This window comes from Fusarium oxysporum, chromosome X (genome assembly GCF_013085055.1).
Source record: "Fusarium oxysporum Fo47 chromosome X, complete sequence".
Lineage (NCBI taxonomy): Eukaryota > Fungi > Ascomycota > Sordariomycetes > Hypocreales > Nectriaceae > Fusarium > Fusarium oxysporum.
This window is the reverse complement of record NC_072849.1, coordinates 2,228,160-2,247,487: the sequence shown is the minus strand read 5'-3', so window position 1 is coordinate 2,247,487 and position 19,328 is coordinate 2,228,160. Positions and strand designations below refer to the sequence as shown.

Genomic DNA, 19,328 nt, shown 5'->3' with positions numbered 1-19,328 from the left:
AAATCCGGGGTAATGTGGATCTCGGTGTTTGTTATGACACCGGCCGATAGACAAATGCTTGCATATCTCTAGTTAAAGCTCACATCATCTACTACGTATTGTTTGCTTATTTTATTATCTGGCTGCAGTCCATGCTGCGTGCTATGACATTCTTATCTTTTCTTTGCAATCCAGAAGGATCAGTACTCGTTAGATAGAGATCAACAACCATCGGGTCTCATGCCGCTGACACCTGCAAACATTTATTCAATATACTTAAACGCTTGTTGGGGGTGTACGTATGTCACATGTTTCAAGAGTGGGGGCCCGTTCTTAAGGCACCAGTGACCAGTTCCTTATGCCCACTCTGATATCAACCCGGGAGCTCTACGCGTGCAACACTTACGCTAGTAGAAAGTCAATTAGCAAGCGGGACATGCTATTCAGCTGACTTCTTAGCTCTGTATGAGTGTCAGTAGTTAATCCTTACTGCACTCATTATCACCCTGCCATTACGTATTAACAGTCTTGTTATTCAGATCCTAGATTATGCGGATCCTGTAAGTTCCTTCATGTTCGGCATACTCTTCGCAGGGTATATCTTGCCTGCTCTGTGGCCCTCTGCCCGTGAGTGTTCGATGTTCATCGTCTTCAGTGTAACACTCGCTGACAAGCCCACATCGCTCAAAAGTCCCATGCTGTCCAATCACAGGTCTAAGAACCAAATATGTAGCCAAAGGATAGTCGTCCTCTAAGAGTGAAGAGTGTATCTTATCGGGATCGGTTGTGCATGTGCCAAGGAGCAGTACGTAGTACAGGCCAAACTGCAAGCCGCTGACATCAAATCCGCGGAAAGTAACAGGACCTCCATAAGTCTCCTTTATCTCGTCTTCTCTGCAGAGAATCGGACCCGTCTTATGATCGATAACCTGTACGCGACCCAGACTACCTTTAATCAGGATGTGACCACCAATGACTGGTCCTGTGGGACCACTGCCGCCACGAGTGGTCGAGATGTCGATAATCTCTGAATGAGGAGTGAGTATTCCAGGCTGCTTCGTCCAAATTATGCAGCCGTCAATTGATGCCCACGACCAACTTGGAGCTCTATATCGCGGCCTTGGATTCTGGGTGGTGCATGAGAACCACGCCAGCTGGCGATGAAGATCGCTGTTGTTCCAAGGCCAGCCAGGTATCCCGGATTTCCGAGATGCCACTGCAGCCATTTCGCGATACCGGATAAGGCGGGTAACCGATCACTCGATTTCGTCAATTCGCGATATGTATAGTCGGAAATGAGACCTTCCCAGAGCTGAATTAGGTCTGGGCCAATGCGACTTGTATCTGCGTTTATGTCTTGGCTCGCCAGGCACAATGCATTACCAAGGTCCTCTGCAAAATTCTTCTTCCCATCGTATCTAATACAATCGGGAAGCCCATCAGGAAATACCTCACAAGCGCAAAGATGATCGCACTCCCAGAAGACCTGATTTCTGGCGAAGTGAGCCGTTCTTTTTGACATTAACCACTCTTGGTACACCCATGCATGCTAGTTACTGTCAGAATCTCACCAGATAGACGCTGTTACAGAGATAGGGGATTACATTACCGTCTGCAGAGGGGAGCAGTTGATCTCCCTCAGGAATAGTTCATCGTTGGCAAGCAGTCAATGATGACCCCCCGCACGTTCTATGCGACACATTGGCCATACAGCCCAGTGCGTTTGAAGAACAGGCCTCCACTGCTGTCTCGTGAAGCTGCCGCGGCAAGGTTACATTCTGCGTAAGTATACCCTTTATACATTAAAGCCGCTTCTCTGGCCCAATATTCCTGATCATCTTGCGCAATGCATAGACTATCAATCCAGAGATATCGATAGCCCAGATTACGAGTTGCAGTCACTGTATCTTGGAATGTTTTCGGGAGACTGTGTACGCCAGTATATAAACTTTGCAGGTTGTTTGTCGTGGCACAGATATGCTTGCTCTTTCCTAACAGTGGCTGACTGTTAGGTAAGGGCCTGATGACAAGTTTGTTGCCGTCTTAATCAACCGCGGCACACTTATCGATTTTGGGCCTCCTAAATCCAGCAGGCGAGTTGGGTACCATAGTAACGCCGCACCAGCCCGGAGACCGCGGCCAATATGCTTTTGCTGGCATTGACTGATCCAATTCCTCATCATATTCCAAGCAGCATGCGAATCACTGGAAAGGCCAAGAGCCTCCTGCAAGGACATGGGACTTTCTATAGAGCTATGATAGAGGTCTGCTGAATAATAGTCACACTAGTTGTCACTGGTATCGGGCCTTCGAAACCTTTCGTTGACGCATTGGCTTCCAAGATAATCCTGAGAATTGGGTGTCGGTGGGAAACAGCAAGCTGTGTCCATATACGAAAGCAATCCAGAGTCTCTGCCTTTGTAGGGCGCCAGCTCGTGTTCCTGATGATTCCGAGATCAAACTTCTCAAGGTGAACAGCGACTCCTGGTGAAGGCGAATCGTGCAGCAAGGTACAAATGTTGCAGCCTTGCTTGACCGCATGCACCCAGTCTCTGTGAGTAATATGATGGCTTTGGAACTCTGGCGGGAGGGGTCATTCTTGGCAGCCGTCCAGGCAAAAGACTCTTTGCAAACGCTACACAGGTTCATGCTGAAGTAGAAATGGGCTCGGTGTCATGATTGTCAATCAAGCACCGTGTTTGCTGATATACGTGATAAATTAAAATGGACATTTCGTTAGATGAGGCTTCTTTCCCTTTGACATAAGCCGAACATGATGTGATGTGACACGTGGTGCCATTGGATTTGTACACTTCGAATAAGAAAACAAGGCTGTGATGCGTCCAGCGCCGGCCTTCTTATGCAACTGATATACTAAATAACTTTGTCTTACTAAGAACAACAACCAAGGCTATGGGATGCTTTGTTTGATGTATCATTCAGGCTTGATGAGATATAAGAGCTGGGGCCAGTGTGCATCTGCTGAGAACTATGGTAAGGCGCGATTTGAAAGGGACATTGGACCCCCAGTTCCGATATGTCTAATCCATATAGCTCACCCTATATAATTAGTTTCATTCATGCTGTGTTCCATTAAGTTAATGCGTTGTAACTCACGGGCTACTAGTTAAGTTAATATATCAGATTTAGGTTATCAAGCTCCTTGCCTTGGTTCTGTAGAATTCATAACCAGTATTCTCGACTCCGAAACCAGCAATCCACAGCAAGTTCTTCTGAACCTGACCGGTCTGGTGGTCTAGTGGTATGATTCTCGCTTAGGGAAAACCCTACAGCATTGCTTGCGAGAGGTCCCGGGTTCAATCCCCGGCCAGACCCTTTATTTTGCGCTGTGCACGTCCTTGCGATATTTGTTTTTTGCTTTGGTGTTGTGGAGATGTGTCTTTTTCTCCGCGGGTGGTGGGATCGGTGGAGCATCCTTGCTGGATTTTGTCTTACCCTGCACCCATCTGACCCTATTTATAGGTAGTTATATAGTAATGTACTTCTTTAGACTTTCTGAATAAATCTCCAATACAGTATAATATTTATCTACTTTTTAATGTTTTCTTCTCTTTGGAGACTTGCAACTCATCTTTAATAGTCTTTGCTGAGCGGTACGTAGTGAAACGTCCTGTCGTCCTCCTTGCAATTCATCAACATCACACCATGGAACCGGATTAGCATGCCATAGGGAAGTAAGGAATGAGACAGGATAAATCTATTGAGTGTCACATATTTGATCGAGGCAGGACCCAATATTGCACTTGTAGATGATGGTTGATCATTATCAAATTTGTTCACGCGTCTAACCTGAAGCGACGTCATTTGCTTAGCCCAAGTTATGAAGGGTCCAAGGGACCACGATTGTACCTGACTTTAAACAGTCACAACTTCATTATGATTCGCAGATCTACCAGGCACACCAGAGACTGATGCATTCATTACCGAGACTAAATTGTCCGGATCAGACAATAGATCTTCTCAACCTTAATGTATAGCTGATGTGATGAGGTTGTGGATATGATCGGCAAGCCACAGTTTCTCTTCGCGGTAACCCATACCAGTCGCAAACCTTCATGCTCATAGTAGATAGCCTTGCAAGAACGCAACTCACGTCAGTGGCCCTGAACTCACAGTTGGTTCAGAACAGAAGCTATGTCATATCATGATATGATGGCTGACTGATCAGAGGATCGACAATATGACGATAACTTCAACTGTCGCATGAGGAAAATCCCAACTTTATTCTGAATATCCACTCTGTGAGGAATTTTATAAATATCTGCAAGTCGCCTTTGTGATGGATCAGCATGTTCATACCACGCAGAACAAAATTGTCTACTATACTGTTCAAAACTTCATCATGAAACTCTTCTTGATCGCCGCCGTAGCTCTGGTTTCCAGCTCTTTCGCTGCACCAGCTACAGACATAGCCCTCGTCAAGAAATCATCTTATCATATCGACACGATCCCTTACAATGGTCTTCCTAGTGCCAAAGTCGATGTCGACGCACTCCGCGCTGAGCAAAAGGGGGGACAAACCGCTACCACGAATGTAAAAGTCATGAGGTCCTCTAAGGTTACACCTAAGAAGAAGACATCGAAGAAGCCTTCTGCCAAGGCGTCGGTCAAGAAGACCAAGTCTAGAAAGAAGCCCAAGACAACTCATTCAAAGAGATTGCTCAAGTCTTCGTCGACTGGCTTCAAGAACGGTCAGGATCTTGTTAATTCCTTGGATAGTCTTGTTGCTCAAATCGCTGCTCGAGGTGACAGAATCAGTATGTATCCCACTGTTCATAAGATCAAGGTCTAGGAATATTTACTAACGCTATTAGATGGAACGCTCCTTAGAGTTCAAGCCGGAACAGAGACTCGCAACAAAGGCACCACCGACGCCCTCAAAGAAATCATCCAAATCCGCGCCGCCGTCTCCGGCGCACTAACCAGACTCTCCACCACCAAGAACCTCAAACTCACCAGCGACCAACGCGCCGACGTCCTCAACCTAGTCGAAGAACTCGTCAAAGAACTCCTCGACATCATCAACGACCTCATCAAGACGCTCGGTCTCAAACTCAGCCTCAAAGCATCGCTCAACCCTCTCATGAACATGCTGAGCGATTTCCTAGGCGGTCTGGCAGTGACTGATGGCAAACTTACGCCAGAGTTGCGTGAACGCTTGGGGGATTTGATTAGAGCTCAGATTAACGGTGATGATACGCGAGGATTTGATGCGCTTGGTAGTGGGATTGAGAATCCGCTTTTGCGTCTTCATGGGTCTCTGAAGACCAGTGTCGGATCGAACTAGTATGGCAGGGATATTGTCATTCGTTTAAGTGCTAGGATGTTGATAGCGGGAGTTTGACTTTCTATGGCGTTGGGTGTTACTCTCTGTTGGTTTTGTTATCGTACCGCTCCTTTAGCGATTGTTTATAGTTGTAGCAATACCAGGGTTCAGTTGTTAGCTCTCCAATGTTAACATCATATCACTACACGCGGCTCTTCTCTTCGGATACCATTCCCAATCCTTCAGTAGCTCGAGTTCGGTTATAACTAGTCAAGCCCTCTATTCCCGCTACTTCAATCGGAGCCAAGCCGTACGCACGAACCCAGCCTCTTCGTAAACACAACCAACAGGCGGTGAAGCACTTCACCCCACGGACATACGGGAGCGCGATGATTGGCGTATCACATCTTATCCATTTCGAGCATGCTATACATATTCTGCGGAGTAGTTCTTCATGACTACCCCAGAAATATGTCAGCAATGTCCAGGGGTTGCTATCAACATGGGTTTCTGATAAGAGTTCCATTTTCGGGATGGGATCGACGTATCAGACGATAACTTTCTCCTGGTTCGGGGTTTATGCGTACGCGGAGCTCTGAGGGTTTTTGAATTCAGGGAGGATGAATAAGCTTCCCCGGATGAACTTTGTTGACACGACAAGTGATGCGACTGGTTTGCTGGTTCGAACTACGGATGGAGGTGAAACGGTGAACCCGATGGTGTTTACTCGCGATGTGACGTTACATCAGTTGATTCCTCGCTCGGGTTGGGCATGAAGTTGCACTGAATCTCGTTTAGTTCTGACGCCTTTGCGAGGTCCCGAAGGTTTGGAATCATCAATCCTTGCCAAGGTGACACTCTGAAATAATTCACGCAAGCGAAAATGATTTGAGAGTCAGAAAAAAGAAATCGTATACGCTGTTATTGAAAGACAATGTAATGCTAGCTATGAACAACCCAAACAATCCTAAGTCCTGCAGTCAACAGGATACTCCGCATATCGAGAATATCTGCCCAAAGTAGCATGATGAAACAGATTCCCAGTCAAACAATCAAAAAGCGCAATGACATAGGTACGCTGCTTATCGTTCAACGAAGGATCACGCATGAACTTCTCCGACAGGGCGTAGTACTTCTTCTCAACGTCGAAGCTCATGGTGCGGGTAATAGTCTTTGCCAAGGTCGGCGATACAGACATGAGTTTCTCGATGACGTGTACTGCGTTGACGACAGAGCCGTTGATGGTGCGCGCCTCGTAGATCTCCTTGTCGTAGGAGTAGAGATCGTTCATGAGGATGGAGTGTTGTACGTAGAGGTCTTCTAGCTCGTCAAAGGGAGCGATTTCCTCGGGGGTGTGGTGAACACCGCTTCCAAAGCGGATGGCAGCGATCATGAAGCTGAGAGTTGTTAGTTGTTATAGATAGGCTTGGTGGATGGGTGAACTCACGGCTTGGCGATGTCGTGGCGGCGGTAATCCAAGTACTCGGCCAATGTTGCATATTTATCTTGCTTGAATGGTGATTTTTTACGGCCTGCATTGACGAACAGGCCGATGGCTCGGAGGAGACCAGGGCCAAGAATGGGATCACATTCTAGAACTTCTGTGAAAAATCGCTTCATGTGTTTGTTCTTGGGTTTCATGGTGACGAACTCGTCAACAACTGTTATTTCCTGAACGGGGTCAGCTTTGCAAAAAGATATTCTCTGTTCAACGTACATCTTGTGTTGCACCACGTTCCATAACATCTAGATATCCGTGTCAGCGAGACTCATCACGTTGAGGGTGGATGTGAATATACCATCATGGAAGAATAGAAGCAGAAGTGCCTGCGTCAGCAGTTCTATTCGGGTGGGCGATGATGATGGATAGAGGTACACAGCGCATGAGACAGCATCTTCAACGAGCTCGTCAATCTTCCCCTTTCGGCGCTCGTCCATAAACTCCATAGGTAGAGTTCCTCGTTCAGACGCTTTGTCGGCACTGATTCGATTCACCAAATCCCGTCCAGCTGCTTCACCCTGTACCCACCACTTGGACTGTCTCACCCATGGGAGAGAAGTATGCCATGGAACGCCCAGCTGTTCGGGATACAGCGTCAGAGGGGCATCTTCAGGGACATTTCTCTCTCTGAACAGAGAAGCAAAGTCAAGGTCCGGAGGTCCAAGAGTGTCTGGTCCCACCGGGTCAAAAGCACGGACCAGAGGTCTAATGGGCAACTCTTTGTGAGGCATTGTGTATGTGAATAAGAAGAGGAAGCTTGGATAACGGATCTACCCAGAACTTCCCGCGAGGAATTGCGCCACCGTAGGATTTATGTTCTTTTTTCGATTGCCGCGGCGGTGAATGGACCATGAACTGACGACGGCAGCATCGGTTCGGGACGACTCCATAACGGCTACAACGCGTCAGGGGTTCGAGGAAGTGAAGCTAACAAGGATGTGATAAACCACCCAACGGCTCTGCATCCAGGGTGTTTATTTTTTGACTGATATCATTATCTTGCTTGCTAGCTCGGGCACGTGATGACCCGGTGCTTGGTGTGATTCGATGGGAGTGCCGGCATGGGCATGGGCATGGGTGTTGTGATAAGACCCGGCGCTTTTATGGTGACGAGAAGTACGCGTGGAGACATGCAGAGTAGCATCCAACATACTTGACTTGCAGTTCGACTCAGCAAGCGAGGCTACGCGGGTTCTGAAATCATACCATGGCCCACGGTCTTCAATGACATGTGCTGAACACCCTGGACCAACGACACGGGTCGTATACCCACTTCGGGCCCGGACAACGGTTGCGAGAATACTACGCTGCTCCATCCGAAGGTAACCAAAGGATCCGGCTAAGTGGATGACACAATGCAGATCAGGATCCCCTGAAACGCTTGCAGTTAGTTAGCATTGCCTCGACTGATAATAACTCGTCCACTCTCAGGTCAAGCGGAGCAAAAGCTACTGACATGTCTAATTCCCGCAAATCCATGGGTGCCATGCATCTCAACGTCGTAGCATTACAACGCTAAAGCACGTTGACTGCTAGAGCCAACAGCTCGGGTTCCCCTGCACCGTACCATGACAGTCTTTTGCCTGCCTAGAACAGAGCACCCACTTGTTTGTTGCTGCAGAACAAAATCCCTGAATTTTTCGACAAGGGGGAGGTGACACGTAATGGGTCTAGTGAAATTTTAGTTTAAACGGTCGCATCATTTACCCCGGCATTGCTCGACCGTTGGATGCGACAGTTGACGGGGGAGCTGGACCATGATAGACGGACGAAACGACCCGTTGTCAGATGTGAATTGTTGGGTGTCATCCGAGGTACGTGCGAGTTTTATGCAGGAGGTTGCATAAATGGTAATATCGGCAAAAAATGGGCTTGTCACAATTGCATGTTGGGATTAGGATTTGATACTACTCAATTCATGCTAGACTACCTCTGCCAATATCTAGACCCAGCTTACTTATCCCAATAGACATCAATCTCGGGAAACTATCCCAGACATATACCGGATCCCATAGCAACTTTGTAGTCTACCACCTTCTCATACCGGCCGAGAGAATATTTTTTGAAGGAGCATTACCATACTACAACTCCAAAGCCCAATGCAAATCCCTCTCCAGCCTGTACTCTGAACCTAAACAATTGTCTCAGCAAGGAAACATTTCCGAAGGAGCATCATCGTGCTACAACTTCAGATCCAAACAGTACCAACATTGCCAGACATTTAGTTGCTAGACTTGAAAAAAGTGGGCATGTCGTCAGCAGAATCATAATCAGATTCCTCGCCGGACTTTCCCCAGCAGACGGCCGAGGAAAGGATGACGTCGTTGTAAGCGGTCAAGTAGGTCTCATTATCAAAGATGGGAGCATTGAACTTGGTCTTCTGGAAGGTCTCAAACTTCGGAAGTTGATAGACATTGGCCTTCACGCCAGAGGTCTCCTTTGAGGAAACAGAATGCTCATCATCAGAAGATGAGTCGTGGGCATCATCCGCCTGGCCAATTCCTTCCAACCAGTTCTCAACCGAGTCATGGAGAGCGCCAATGGCTCGAAGTCGGATAGATTCTTCGGTCCAGTAATCATCAATGATACAAGCCTGAAGTTCATTGATCATTTCTTCGGTAGCCTCGACTGTGACTTGAACGTCAGACTTGGGCTGAAGGGCGGACTTGATGGTGTCCTTCTGGGCATCCAAGTCGACCCAAGCATCATTCTGATCAAGATGATCAGATACTCGGTCTTCATCCTTGCCCATGTCAGACAGGGCCTCGACAAGGTTGATACGACCAGGAATGCCATAGTTCTTGAGATGGACGCCGCCGGGACCGAGCTCGCGGTTGCGAGCCACGGTCTTCTTAGAGGTGAAGAATGAAAGCATCTTGAGAGTTAAGGTGTCGAAAGAAGGGGTGAGGTGTCAGTGTTGAGTCGTCGATGATGAAAGTCGGAGTGTTGTGGTGTGAGTTCACAGAGGGTGAGATGGTGATGAGGGCTGCTGATAATGAGAGTTGTCGTTGATGATAAGACTTGATGATGATCAGAGTCGAAGTGCCGTGGTGCAAGTCGATAGAAAGTGAGATGCCGATGAAAGTCGAAGTGCTCTGGTTTGAGTTGAGAGAAGTAAGGAGACAAAAGTAGAAGTGTTTTGATGTAAGTTGATGAAGAATGAGATGATATATTGCAAAAATATCTCAGTCGAAGAGTGTTGCAGAGTGTGTAGAGGGAAGAGTTTGAAAGATCCTGACTTACAGCGAGCGAACTCCCTTATTCAGGAGATTCTCCTCCAGATCTGGCAGTGTAACACCAGAACGCACATCATGAGAAGTGAAAGCTCACTGGCACTGGCAGAGAAGCGGCCTTTCAACCAATACGATCACTGCTCGGCAGGCTCTGAGGGAGATGCCTGGAAAGGAAGTTCATTAACACGAGAGATGTAAGTACTTCGACCAATCTTAGCTTGTGCCAAGGCCCAAACAGGTATTGATACAGTGTTAACACTCCAGTCTATTGGTGGGCCTGGAGGACATTGCCAAGAACGGATGGCAATAGTTGTATGTTCACAGTTATACTCGTGTTCTCATCTACTCTGACATTGTATTCGAAGATCATAGGGTTTGTCTGGGTGAAAACAGCGGCACTTTGGCAGTCACCTTTGATCGATAAATGTAGTCCTGGGATGAAAGAGGGTCGCTATAAGCCCCCAGGGCTGCACCCCTGCTCTTAAAACGGGCAAGCTGCACTGGCGTGAGAGCAAGGGGCCTTCCTGAATATAAGAATCCGTTCATTTTATGATCGCAAAAATATGTGAACAGCGTTATGCTACATGTTGAGGCCTATCAATACATATATACGACATAATGTCGATGATGAACAACGAGGATATGCACCTGGTCTATTAGCAATGAAGGTAGTTTTTAGCAAGAAGAAAGAATAAGCTAAAAAGCGCGGTTATGTCGGAAAGCTTGACTAAACCTGTAACTGCGCTTCTATTTATGGATAGTTCCAAGCCTAATTGCTTGCCCTTCGAACAAGAGATGTAAGTAATGAATGCTGTAGCCACGGAAAAGTCGATATGGTTCATCAACCCACAACTCAACTTCCTTCCACAAAATCGTAAGATCTTTATTCTCCTGGCGACAGACTTCATAATTCAATAGATACTCCTGCCCAGAGTCCCGCAAGTATTGGTATGCTGTGTCTTGAAGGTAAAGCAACTTTGAAACCTTGGATCCAGACCAGTCAGAGATTAGAGGGGTATAGACGATGATTGCTGGTTTGGACAGAAATCGCCATAGTAGTTGTTCCTGCCAGAATCCTGCATAATCGCTTCCGCAAATCTCAATCCAGTTGTAAGGCGTTCTTTCGTAGAAGAGTCCAAGGACAAGATTGAAGAGCTGGCAGTTGAACTGGAATCGGTTGCTCTCTGTTTGGGTATTGCAGGTGAAAGGGCCATGTGAAGGACATTGAAATGTGACGGTCGAGCCATCGTCCGCATACACATTGCGAGTACCATAATTCTCCACCAATCCGCACTCAGGACATGAAGCCCGAATAGCAAGTGAGCCTCGTTCCGGTGCCAGAACCTTGCCGTAGAAGCCTCGTTTGATAACTATCTCGCGAAGGACGTCAGGTATCTCAGGGTTACTCATAAACTCCTCTTCCATTCTGATGCGATGATAAACTCTGTACCTGCTAGCAAGCTCGTTTATGATTTGAACATAGCCCGGGAGATGTTTTTGGAACGTTCCCTTATCACGAAGACTTTTCTGGTAAACGAAACCGTCAATCGTCATTTGCTCGCCTTTGGCACGGTCCCAGAGATCACAAGTAACTGAAACATCCAGCCCTTCATCAAGGAGCCGTCGGGCGAGGACGAATGCGAGGCCAAGACTGCACATGGTTCCAACATGAGCTGGACTATTGGGCTGAATTATGATGTTGACTTCAGTCCGCTGACCTGGGTCAGATAGCAGTGTTTTGAGATATAATGGGTAGCGAGTTTTGAAGGCATATGAACCGCCACCAAGAGCATGATGGGAAGCAAGATCATACGCGACAGGGGTAGACTGTTCCATTTCTGTGACGATTTTGAATAGAATAAAGAGTCTATAGTTATTATTGATTGACTAACTGCCTGGGGTGAAGAAAGAAAGTAACATATTCAAAGTGCTGAACTGTAGGGAGGCCCTGCATCTTGTATATTCCCTTTTGTATCACAATACATTGTTACTTCTATAGTACTCTTGTAGTATTGCAAGCATCTCTCACCTTAGTTTAAAAAAAGTAAACTTATTTAGAAGTATATGAATTATAAAAAGAATTCAGTAGTTCATATGAATATTTATTAAATCATTAGACTTAGAAACTAGTTTATTTAACATATTGTAATTAATATAAGAATTTTATTAAATTAGATAAGTTTACTTTAAAAAGTTCATTATAATAAAGATTCAACCTTTTACAATATCACACAAAGGTACAGTCACCAATGCATCAGCAGATATGGCCTTTTATGTGCTCCCACTGTACCAAAATTGTATTTATGGCTTATAGCCCGACTTGTTCTCGGTACCTAAACCCCTCACAACACCTTATTCTGGCCCTCCAAGCTATACTGCGCAATCATCGATTCGGGGACCCTGACTCTTCCTCGTGGTGCAATCTTCATTCCGTGCTCATCCCGCATCATTGCCCAAGTGATGCCTTGCCCTCCCTCAGCGTTGACCTCATACACTGCGTTGATGCGATAAGCGTAGTCGTAGCCATCATAATCGGGGTCTTTCTGATTGTATTCTTTGTTTCCAAGCCCATCTTCAGGCAGGGGCTGGTCATCAGGGTTTCTTGTGACGGCTTCGTTGACCGGGCAGATGTGTGTGATGGCGGAGTGGGGAGCAGTGCGGTAGAACCAGATTCGCTGGATGCCGGCCATGTTGTACTTTCGGAACTCGTATGTCTTGGTGCCATCGATGATCTGTTGCATGTAGGGGTCGTTCATTGCGAGGATCATGTCGGTGCGGCGAGGAGGTTCGGGAGCAGCAGCACGCGTAGGCAAGTGCTTGGGGGCGCGTTTGACGGCACGATGCTTGTCGGCGGCAGCCTTAGGCTGAGATTTTAAATTTTTGCGAACAGGAGCCATATCTTATGATGATATCGCAACGAGTGGGGGTGCGCGACGGCTCCGATGTTGTGCATGTAAGAGTCAAGTTTGAAATTGCGTGACTGTTGACAGATTCTCATTATTGTGTAACGCATCAGGAATCAGAACAATGGGTGGCGCACGTGAACAATAGGATTGGCCTGTCACAAGCTGAGCTGGCAGTGTCAGTGTACGTCTGACAGTGGCAGCAGGTGCTCATCTTTATATTGTGACATTTTGGCAGTATAACTTAAAGTCCTAAACTTTTTACCTGGCCGAAAAACTTTCAGTTGTGGAACCTAATATGTCCTGTTGTAACTTAAGCCTTCTTGCGTATTGGTAGAACACGAATTAAACGCGTCTTGTGATAACGGTTAAGCTTTTCACGGTCTGACTTCACGTTTTGAATGATGAAGTCATGAAATGACTCATAATAATGAAGACTCCCATGGAACTTCGCAAAAGAAAACGCGTCTTCACGAAGTATGACATGTTCTGCTTTATATGTGACAGTACAGCATACTGGTTAACATCTGACATATGAAGTGAACAGGTGACAAGGAACAATCCAGATGAATGTTCCCATGCGCACGAAAGTAGGTGCGTGATCTCTGAAAACCCGGCTGTACGTGGTTTAACCAGCTCTGCCTTCTCGCCTCGCTCGAGTAGTAGCCATAATCATCCCCCACGCAGCATTATCCTTCTCCAACGTCCCCTTCTCCGGCGCAAACCCCTTCTCATCACAATCATACCGCGAATTCTTCTCCAGCCAAGCCGATGGCCCAATACCACAGTTATACTCAATATACTGCATCCGACTCGTTCTCTCGTTGTCGATTCCTGTCCCATATCTATGCTTTTCAGACACCCAGGTGTTCTCCCTGTCCCAGTATTCTTCCTCCGTTGGGGGAGGGTAAGCAAAGTTCCGGTGCTGGTTTCGCGAGAGTCGATGGTCCATGGCTTGTAAGTCGATGTCTTTGTAATCGGGGTCTTGTAGAATCGCTTGGCGAGTATCCTTTGGACAATCCCACCAGCATCCATGGCCAACGCGAAGGGTCTTCAACCCCTTCATCGAATCCTTCCACTGGGAAAGGATCTGATGCCATCGGATGGGAAAGTCGCGTTTGATAGGGTTCCATCCTCGTCCTGTTCCACCTGCTGTATGAGCTGTATGATCAGCATACCCATCATTTCCAATACGAAGCTGACGTGCGTGATACAGAATGGGACAATCATCAAGATACAGCTCTACCAGACCTCCACTCCCATTCTCCTTGCCGAGCTTCGCAAACCACTCAATCTGCCACTCATGAGTAAAGACGTAGTTCCCGAGCGCAAGAACCTTGAGTTGAGGGAATGGTGAATCTTCGCCAATGTTTCGAAAATCCATGATGGGAAACCAGCCCCAGTAGTCTTTGAAGTATAACGACAGTACGCGCAAATGATCCGCGATGTTGGGCGACAACCACGTGTTGTGGAGGTTGCCGAAGAAATTGTACTTCTCAACATAGTGAATCGTGCTCTCAGGTGAAGCTTCGCACTCTTCTGTTGTCACAAAGACCCTAAAGTCGACGAGACTTGGTAGAGAGATTATCGTCTTCCAGGCCTCAGAGAGAGCGAGGTTAGGATCGTCATAATCCGCAAGATGCGTGATCGTCAACTCCTTCAGCGGAAAAGGCCTGTCGTGAGCGAATTCAAGATCCTGATCACTATAATCAAAATTCTCATCCTCATCAAGATAGATATATCCCTCCATCCCCTCATCAATCTTGATCTGCTTCTCCAGCGTCCACAGGCCCGCAGCGCAGTGAAGAATGGTATCTAACACACGATACCGAAACTCAAACGTTTCTTCAATAGTTTGATAGTAACGGTCATCTTCGCCGCAGTGCTCTTCAAAGCGAATATGAAGCGCCGTGACGTTGGTGAAGCAACGTAAATGGGGGAGCGCGTTCATGAAGGCTATTGGGAAGTTGAATGACTCGTTGCAGAGGTACTCAAAGTCAAACTCAATGCGCGTATCGATAGTGATCTCTCTAACTAAGCTGCGTAGTTTAGGGGATTTGGCTATATGGATAAACCGCTCAACAGATGAAGGCGCGAATGCTTCGAGGCGTAAGCTTCTGAATTTCCACGGTCGTGCGATCTCATTGAGTCTGTGAGATGTGAGACGGAGATTGGAGAGGGTCGGTGGTGTGAGAAAGGAACAGATGTTGTCCCATATCTCGGTGACGAGTCTCGAGTCGTCGGAAGACATGATGTGTGAGTTGAGTTGAGTCGAGATAAGATTGGTGAAGTTGAACTGAAGCATTTTTGAAGTCGTTGGATGAGGGCCTTATAAGTTTCTGCTCGGCACTAGAGCAACCCCTGTAAATGGGGCTGGTGCCTAGATCTGGTAGGCAGTCAGCGCGCTAGACCCGCTGGAAGAGGAGCTTCCTGGTAAGAAATCTTCCGAAGTTGAGCTACATTACAAGTGCCAAAAAGGACTGATCTGACGTTAAGTCTATACTAAATTTGCCTAAATCTTGTACAGTCTGTACTTAGTTCGCCTAGCTGTCTTTGTCGCTTTAGGATCCAGGTTTCAATTTTTCCTGCTTTTTCTGGCCCGCAGCCTAGTTAGTGCTTACAGTTGCAGGGTTGTCAATTAACGACTCACTCACCGTCTCACTTGCGAGAACTGCATCTCATCGTCGTGAGCACAAATCACTAGAAGCGCGAGTCATGATCCAGCAGTGAGTTCGCTCTCAGAGCGATGTATGAATGGAGATAATTATATAATACAAGTCATAAGCCCATTGTCTACCAACACCTCGCTCACAGTGTAATACCATAAAGACCTTCGCCTTGTATAACCCCACCATTCTCATATGTAACCCTCTTCCATCCTTCAACATGCGTCTCGTCACGAAGCCACTCAACGGTAGGCCAGTATCGCTCATCTTTCTTGATCGTTACGACGGAGGGAGTTCCGGTGTAGTTCATCATCTTGATCTTGAAGTCTACACTCTTATTAGTTATGTTTTCCCATGAACGGGGATATTAGGGAAACTTAGGGCTGGTATCCTAAGTGGTAAAAAGATTTAGGCAAGGTTTATCAAGTCAGTAGACCCTTTAATAATCTTTTACCACTTTTGATAAATTGTCCCAAGTTTTGCATCCCTTGGAGAAAACTTACAGGTTTTATCAGGGATGCTCGCAATGATCCCCACGAGTGACTCTAGATCCGGTGTAGGCTTGTTATCGATATGTGTGATGAAAGTCGTTGCGTAGACGTTATACAAGTTTGCCGGCGATCCGATGAACCAACTTGTGATGTATACTTCGCTCGGCAGCTTCTTGATGCACTGCCTCACGGTACGATGGGGCTTTTGCGCCGTCAAGCCGCAGAAATTAACAACACGCGAAGTTTCAAATTCATCCTCAGAGACAGTTTGTGCCTTGAAGCTGATCTGTTCTCCGTTTCGTACAGCGACGACGTCGAGGCTTTCTTTCCAGTACATGACATCCACATCGTGTAGCTGCGTGATAAGCTTGCCGTCGAGAGTGAGCAGGACGTCACCTTCGCCGAGTTGACCGGAGAGTTGCTTTGGGCCACGTTTTACCATGAATAGTCGTCGGTCGGAGGAGGACTTGCTCTGGACCTTTTCTATCCACTCCTCCGCTACACCCATGACTCGCGCTTCGATCATCGTCACGGCCTCTAGCTCGATGGAGAGACTGCGCAGGGTTGGGACGATGCCTTGGCTTAGTTTCTCAGCGATGGGCGCGATGGCTTGGGAGCTTAGACCGAAACAGGCCTCGTCGAGATCTTCCATCTCGTAGACGACCCAAAGGGCCTGGACGACGCCGTCTTCACGGATCAGAACGCCACTGCCGCAGTGATTTCCGATTCGGGTCTCCACGTCAATGCGATCGACGTTGACAGGGCGGCCGCGGGGTGGATTTGGTGGCTCTCTCTCAAGGGGAATGACTTTTGTCACGGCTGTTGAGGCATATACCATCTCATCGCAATCATTATGCCCAACGAAGAAAGTCGGTGCACCCTGTGAAATCCTCTCAGTACTGAAGATGGCGCTCTTGACGGGCGCGTCGACGAGGCTAGGGTCGTATTGAATGATAGCGTAGTGATGCGCAGGATGCAAGAATACGACTTTGCCGGGAACAAGGACTGAATCGGCAAAGGTCAATTCTATATCGCAAAGCTTTGTCGGCACAACAGTTCTTGAGACGATGACGTAGCCTCGATCAGCGTTGACAACAAGGCCCATTCCGAGTTTAATACGCGTGGATTGTCCATCAATAAGGACCGGTGAAGAGAATCGCACGTGGACGAAGCTCCTAGCAATCTCAGCAATTTCCCGCTGAGCAATATGTTCAAGCGCATCAAAAGACGCACTCAATGGCGGCGGCCGAATAGCAGGCAGCGGCTCAGCAAGGACCTCAACATCCCAAACCCCCGTGGTATCATTCCTCTTGAACATCTTCATGCGCTGGAACCAATGCCGATCAATCGGCACAACAGCCGTCCGAACAGTCTGCGGTTCCCAAACATACCAAAACTTGATAGCCACGCGTGCTCTGTCGGGGATATCCCTCATGACCTGCACAAAAGCATCGAGGTTCGGCGTCTTCTTGTGATTGACGCTATCGACCATGATGTAGTTATCGTGCGTGGGGTGAAACGGGCCGGATTTACTGACGTACACGCCGCGGCAGGGGAGGAAGTATCGTTGGGCGACTTGGTATGATAGATCGTGGAAACAGGCTGCACCGACGGTGACGAAGCGGTCTGGTGTGATCTCGCAGAGGTCTTGGACTAGGATATCCTCTTCGACGTCCTGGCCGTCTCTCTGAACGAGAATACGGACTGTTTTGCCAATGTTGGAGTCGAAAATCTCGTTGAGACGGAGGAATTGGGTAACGAGATCCCCGTTGATCTTAAGGAGGATATCGCCTTCTTTCAATTTCTCGTCCGAAGGCCCCTCGGGTAAGACATCCATGGCGACGATGACGTTATCCTCTCCAGGAAAGGACTTGCGCAAAACACTCTCCCACTCAGGACTCAACCCAAGCCGTCGACATTCATCAAAAGGCTTTAATTTGAAGACAGTCTGTATCTCACCCCTCTTCACCTTCTCACCCCGTTGGATCTGCTTCAGCGCACGCAACGGCCCATCAAGTGGTAGAAAGTAATCCGTTGACCCGTCGGTGCGACCACCTGCTTGAAGCGCGATACCGTGTCCGTCGACGTTGACAACGGGACTTCCGGAACTTCCTCCGGATGCCGAAGCGTTGGCTTGGAAGTAACATGTGTTGAAGTCCATGTAGCCATCGTATATAGGAGCGTTTCTGTCAAGACGGCTGATGAAACCAGAGAGGATACCGAGCTTTTCGCCGCTATCGTTACCGATGACTTTGATCTCGGTTCCAACTGCTTCATGTTAGCAGCAAGATTTGTCTCAGAGGTTGAGGACCTACCTTTTGCGAGATCGGGTCGAAGTTCCATTGCGGTGAGATCCATATACTTAACCGCCTTGGGATCAAACTTCAAAAAGCCAAAGTCGTGCACTGGGTCGCGATAAATAGGGTATGTATCGACTTCTTCCTGGTTATTGAAGACGATGTACCCCGAAAAGGGCCCAGGACCGACAACATGTCGATTAGTGAGAATGATTCCCTTTTCTGCATCGACAACAAAGCCTGTTGCTTCGCTCGTCTTGCTAGTCTCTGTATCAAACGAATAAGGGTGCGAGAACTTGACCGACACAACGCATCGAACGACCTTCTCTATCGCTCTTTGCCAGGCTTCGCTTTCTCGCTCTGAGAGAAGACCTGCAGTAGCGAGTTGGTCTTGTTCTGTTGTGTGATGCTTGCTGACGCCATTCTCTACGGCTGAGAGGGATACATCGCGGAGTTTAGTGAGGATGGGATCCTGGTCGATTGTCATCCTGGCGGTCCAGGGTTGAAGACTGAAGATGTCAAGGCGGTGATGTATAAGACGTGTACAGTATACTAATATGAAGCTGAAGATGAGAGGTATAAAAATGAGATTGAGGCGAAGGAGGTTGAAGTAATCGTTGCTTACGCTGCATCAGCCAAGGCAGCTCTTTTGTTAATCACTGCGTCTTGCGTCTGTGACCCCTCATCGAACCTGCATGAATCTATTACTCAGCCCCAAAAAGTGGATATCGCTCACCGACGAGGCAATTCTCATTGGATGCACTCTAGCGACGGTCAGAAAACTTGCGACCTTTATTCTGATCGACAAAAAAACTCATGCAACCTTAGGATAAAATTGGCGTAACTTTAGACTTCTTTATTATATCAGCCTCAGTTCTGGCTAGATGTTTTCTTTCTCCCTGACGGCAGGCAACCGCGCCAAAGAATCAAGGCAATGACTACAATTTTCAGCCTCATAAGGCGTCCCGAAT

General features: G+C 47.5%; 8 protein-coding genes and 1 non-coding gene across 9 annotated transcripts; 2 read left to right on the top strand and 7 right to left on the bottom strand.

Moving 5' to 3' along the window:
- Positions 1-451: 451 nt before the first annotated feature.
- Positions 452-1,523, bottom strand: FOBCDRAFT_244617 (uncharacterized protein; the record flags this gene model as incomplete). Its single annotated transcript, XM_059610616.1, has 4 exons — positions 452-485; positions 565-1,149; positions 1,197-1,384; positions 1,455-1,523. The coding sequence occupies 4 exons, from the start codon at positions 1,521-1,523 to the stop codon at positions 452-454; spliced, it is 876 nt and encodes a 291-aa protein (XP_059466052.1).
- Positions 1,524-3,224: 1,701 nt separating this feature from the next.
- Positions 3,225-3,315, top strand: FOBCDRAFT_t213. Its single transcript has one exon. It is a non-coding gene; the product is annotated as a tRNA-Pro (tRNA).
- Positions 3,316-4,342: 1,027 nt separating this feature from the next.
- On the top strand, positions 4,343-5,287 carry FOBCDRAFT_147026 (uncharacterized protein; the record flags this gene model as incomplete). The annotated part of the gene is made up of 2 exons (XM_031191825.2): positions 4,343-4,757; positions 4,815-5,287. The coding sequence occupies 2 exons, from the start codon at positions 4,343-4,345 to the stop codon at positions 5,285-5,287; spliced, it is 888 nt and encodes a 295-aa protein (XP_031033056.2).
- Positions 5,288-6,161: 874 nt separating this feature from the next.
- FOBCDRAFT_169833 (isoprenoid synthase domain-containing protein) lies at positions 6,162-7,585 on the bottom strand. Its single transcript, XM_031191824.3, has 4 exons — positions 7,066-7,585; positions 6,984-7,012; positions 6,714-6,937; positions 6,162-6,663 (listed from the first exon to the last, which is right to left on the bottom strand). The coding sequence occupies exons 1-4, from the start codon at positions 7,496-7,498 to the stop codon at positions 6,234-6,236; spliced, it is 1,116 nt and encodes a 371-aa protein (XP_031033055.2). The 5' UTR covers positions 7,499-7,585; the 3' UTR covers positions 6,162-6,233.
- Positions 7,586-8,988: 1,403 nt separating this feature from the next.
- Positions 8,989-9,642, bottom strand: FOBCDRAFT_280661 (uncharacterized protein; the record flags this gene model as incomplete). Its single annotated transcript, XM_031191823.2, has 1 exon — positions 8,989-9,642. One exon carries the CDS (start codon positions 9,640-9,642, stop codon positions 8,989-8,991), a length of 654 nt encoding a protein of 217 aa, XP_031033054.2.
- Positions 9,643-10,747: 1,105 nt separating this feature from the next.
- On the bottom strand, positions 10,748-11,836 carry FOBCDRAFT_145724 (uncharacterized protein; the record flags this gene model as incomplete). The annotated part of the gene is made up of 1 exon (XM_054707222.1): positions 10,748-11,836. The coding sequence occupies one exon, from the start codon at positions 11,834-11,836 to the stop codon at positions 10,748-10,750; it is 1,089 nt and encodes a 362-aa protein (XP_054563197.1).
- A 506-nt stretch (positions 11,837-12,342) lies between these two features.
- Positions 12,343-12,897, bottom strand: FOBCDRAFT_280659 (uncharacterized protein; the record flags this gene model as incomplete). Its single annotated transcript, XM_054707221.1, has 1 exon — positions 12,343-12,897. One exon carries the CDS (start codon positions 12,895-12,897, stop codon positions 12,343-12,345), a length of 555 nt encoding a protein of 184 aa, XP_054563196.1.
- A 436-nt stretch (positions 12,898-13,333) lies between these two features.
- Positions 13,334-14,777, bottom strand: FOBCDRAFT_232943 (uncharacterized protein). Its single transcript, XM_031191821.3, has one exon. It carries the CDS (start codon positions 14,651-14,653, stop codon positions 13,532-13,534), a length of 1,122 nt encoding a protein of 373 aa, XP_031033052.3. The 5' UTR covers positions 14,654-14,777; the 3' UTR covers positions 13,334-13,531.
- An 847-nt stretch (positions 14,778-15,624) lies between these two features.
- FOBCDRAFT_232941 (trypsin-like cysteine/serine peptidase domain-containing protein) lies at positions 15,625-19,049 on the bottom strand. Its single transcript, XM_031191820.3, has 3 exons — positions 18,376-19,049; positions 16,073-18,328; positions 15,625-15,896 (listed from the first exon to the last, which is right to left on the bottom strand). Exons 1-3 carry the CDS (start codon positions 18,842-18,844, stop codon positions 15,712-15,714), a joined length of 2,910 nt encoding a protein of 969 aa, XP_031033051.2. The 5' UTR covers positions 18,845-19,049; the 3' UTR covers positions 15,625-15,711.
- Between the last annotated feature and the right edge of the window lie 279 nt (positions 19,050-19,328).

Coding starts and splice junctions, on each gene's coding strand:
- FOBCDRAFT_169833 (XM_031191824.3), bottom strand. CDS start 7,498: ATGCCTCACAAAGAGTTGCCCATTAGACCTCTGGTCCGTGCTTTTGAC. Junction 7,013..7,065: donor GCTTCTATTCTTCCATGATG/GTATATTCACAT, acceptor ACGGATATCTAG/ATGTTATGGAACGTGGTGCA. Junction 6,664..6,713: donor CGCCACGACATCGCCAAGCC/GTGAGTTCACCC, acceptor AACAACTCTCAG/CTTCATGATCGCTGCCATCC.
- FOBCDRAFT_232943 (XM_031191821.3), bottom strand. CDS start 14,653: ATGGAGGGATATATCTATCTTGATGAGGATGAGAATTTTGATTATAGT.
- FOBCDRAFT_232941 (XM_031191820.3), bottom strand. CDS start 18,844: ATGACAATCGACCAGGATCCCATCCTCACTAAACTCCGCGATGTATCC. Junction 18,329..18,375: donor TCGACCCGATCTCGCAAAAG/GTAGGTCCTCAA, acceptor AACATGAAGCAG/TTGGAACCGAGATCAAAGTC. Junction 15,897..16,072: donor GAGCATCCCTGATAAAACCT/GTAAGTTTTCTC, acceptor ATAAGAGTGTAG/ACTTCAAGATCAAGATGATG.